This window comes from Lepeophtheirus salmonis, chromosome 14 (genome assembly GCF_016086655.4).
Source record: "Lepeophtheirus salmonis chromosome 14, UVic_Lsal_1.4, whole genome shotgun sequence".
NCBI classification, from domain to species: domain Eukaryota; kingdom Metazoa; phylum Arthropoda; class Copepoda; order Siphonostomatoida; family Caligidae; genus Lepeophtheirus; species Lepeophtheirus salmonis.
Genome location: NC_052144.2, coordinates 11,353,096 through 11,356,082, shown reverse-complemented (window position 1 = coordinate 11,356,082; position 2,987 = coordinate 11,353,096). Strand labels below are relative to the sequence as shown.

At 30.2% G+C, this 2,987-nt stretch overlaps 1 protein-coding gene across 1 annotated transcript; it reads left to right on the top strand.

Moving 5' to 3' along the window:
• Nucleotides 1-1,974: 1,974 nt before the first annotated feature.
• Nucleotides 1,975-2,361, top strand: LOC121129380 (cuticle protein 21-like). The gene has a single exon (XM_040725102.1). It carries the CDS (start codon nt 1,975-1,977, stop codon nt 2,359-2,361), a length of 387 nt encoding a protein of 128 aa, XP_040581036.1.
• The last annotated feature ends 626 nt before the right edge of the window (nt 2,362-2,987 follow it).

Here is a 2,987-nt window from a genome sequence, read left to right as displayed (position 1 = left end):
ACTTCATCACTCTGAATCTTAAACAAAAAAATCTATTTTCCTTACTAAGGAAAACGAAACAAAGACCACCTCTTTCATAAAACAAGACTCCCTGATTACAAAACCATTTATCTACAAAAAATTATTAAAGACATTTGAAGAATAGTTTTTATAATTTATAGGCTAGTCTCTGGAAATCTATGCCCTAAGCTTTCGTTAGAAAAGTGAGCCTGATTTTTAGATGACTATTTCTAAGTCTGACACATTTTTATTAATATAATTTACATTTTCGGAAGGTTTTGTTTTTTTCCACCTTACGTTATTTTTTTAAATTTCAATACTCTTACTTTACGTGTATTATTTTTATAACAATAAGAATATTTATATTTTATAAAATTAACTTTGACTATGTCCCACGTCGAAAAAAATGTAGAAAAAGAGAAGAATGCGACAGAACTGTAGAAACGTCATGGAACCAAAACAATTAGAATGGTAAGCCTATTCTAGGGGTATTATCTCCTTTCACGATTTGAGCAATACCTCCATGTTCAACTCCGGGAAAAACATTTTTCGACTAAAGAAAGCCACAAACAACCACATGATGCCCATTCCATGGCATTTGAGAATGTTTTTTGCTTTAAATTATAAGGTGGAAACTGAGAAAGTTTGCAACAAGGTCTTCAAAATATTGGACCTGCCCATATCGTTGAAGAAGATAATGATGTGTTCTATTTCTAAAGTAAAAGATGGAAAGCGATTTACTTTGCAATTTCAAATGTCTTCAGGATGTAAATTCTTCAATTTTCCTTGCAAAGACTGTGGAAATTTGTTTAACACACTTATTCGTGCTTTTGCAGACTGCCCTTCAATTTAATTACTGAACAAACAATATTGCTTAAAATAACAGGACTAAGTGATACATTCGTGACTGCTATTCTTTTATTCGGTCTCACATCAAATATCTGGAGTGCTCCTAGAAAAACTCGCACTATAGAGTTCGCTCTCTTAAGATGTAGAAGTAGGATAGCAAAGAAGTTGACAGAAGGCGACCCTATGCTAAAGCTATAGTGATTTCGACAGCTGTAACTCTGTTTTTGCCATACAAATTCAGGATTCTTTTAATCTAACCTGGAAGTAAACCGGAAATTTGATACGCTACTTCCCATATGGTTCATAAGATAATACGACGTTTTTTCTATGTCTAATAAGCTTCCACAGATAGTTTAAAAAGTTTTGTGTATACAATGCTTAAGTGTTGTGCTTTTTGTCTCCATCTTTCTTTTTTAGTAGTATAATTTTAATAATTTTTATTCATTTGTTTTCTACAAAATCATTTTATTAATTTTATTGATGATTTCTATGAAATAGGATAAACTACTACAGAATGTTTTTATAATCTCTTGATTCACCCTGCTAATTAATTTTTGTATATACTTTTGTTTAGGGATTTAATTATAGACTATAATATTGATATATATGTAACTTTTCCAAACAAAAAATTTTTTATATGAAAAAAAAAAAAAAAGAAGAGAAGTACCAAATAGTTTTTAGGAATTGCCATTAATGATTGTGTAGCTGAATTAAAAACATTGTTCAATTCAAGATTGTGACTTTCAGGAAAAGGCAATTATCTAATAGAGTATAAGATATATATGTAGGAGTTTGACTTGTTTAGATGATATTAAATATTAATCATAGTGCCTTGTATCCTTTTTTCCTTTTTATTTTCTTATATAGGAATGATTATTTTTATTCAGTAAAAATAAAGATAGGTGAGGTAAGGCGAGGTTATAATAAGTTTATCAAGCATAGACAGAGTAAACCTAAATTATAATAAGATGTCTGTTTCTATGTAGTTACAACTACGAGGGGGAAAATAGCACGCCTAACAAATATATATTTCAAGAAGTAAACTATTGGACAACATCTTGTATATAAATGCATCAATGGGAAAGGAATATCCATCAGATTTATTTCTAGACATCAACAACAAACATGCTTGCTAAAATCCTCATTGCTTGCCTTGCCATCAACATTGCATTGGTTGCCAGTGCTCCAAGCTCACCTCCTTCCTACTCTCCTTATCCTCCTCCACCCCCTCCCCCACCTCCTCCACCACCACCAGCAGCAAGCTATGCCTACAGCTACGCTGTCGCTGATGAAGAGTCCGGCGTAAACATGTCAGCTGATGAACAAGCCGACAACGGCGCCATTGCTGGATCTTACAAGGTTACTCTTCCCGATGGTCGCATCAAGACTGTTACTTATACCGTTGAAGGAGACAGTGGATTCGTTGCTGATGTTCAGTTTGAGACAGCCCCTGCCTTAGCTGATGATGCTGCTCCCGCTCCATACCCCCAATACTATCCTTATGAAGCTTAATTCTTCATTGTTCTTTTATAAAATTATTTATTGTTGAAATAAATTAATAAAACAAAAATCTTTTATTTCATTTTCTTTGTTAATACTACTACAAAAAGGGAGTTTTTTCGTACAAAAGTATATTTTATATAATTAATAATTTAAATTTCTAATAAGTTTATTTATATACATAAGGATATTGTTAATTAAGATTACTAATTTATATTAAAAACTTATAGATTCATTTTCTAACATTTTTTTTTCTTAAAAATTCTTAATCATAATAATCTTGGGTTAATGTTGCATAATACCAATGGTTCGTAGTTCAGATTCATGCCATAGTAACTACTAGCCATTTATTATCTATTTATAGAAATATGTATTAAATTATCATTAAAATAGATCTACAATTCATAAGAAATAATGTTTGAAATAAAATCAAGTATACTCTATCAAACGTACCTATGTATAAAAGTTAATTAAAGAAACAGTAATAAAAGTCTAACAAATTATTAAAATAAAAATAAGTTATATATTTTTTATTTATTATAGCATAAGAAATCGAGGTAAAATATTCGAAATTATTTTTATGTTTTCTGCAAAAAATGATTAAATACAACAAAAAATTAGATTGATGGATGGGAGTT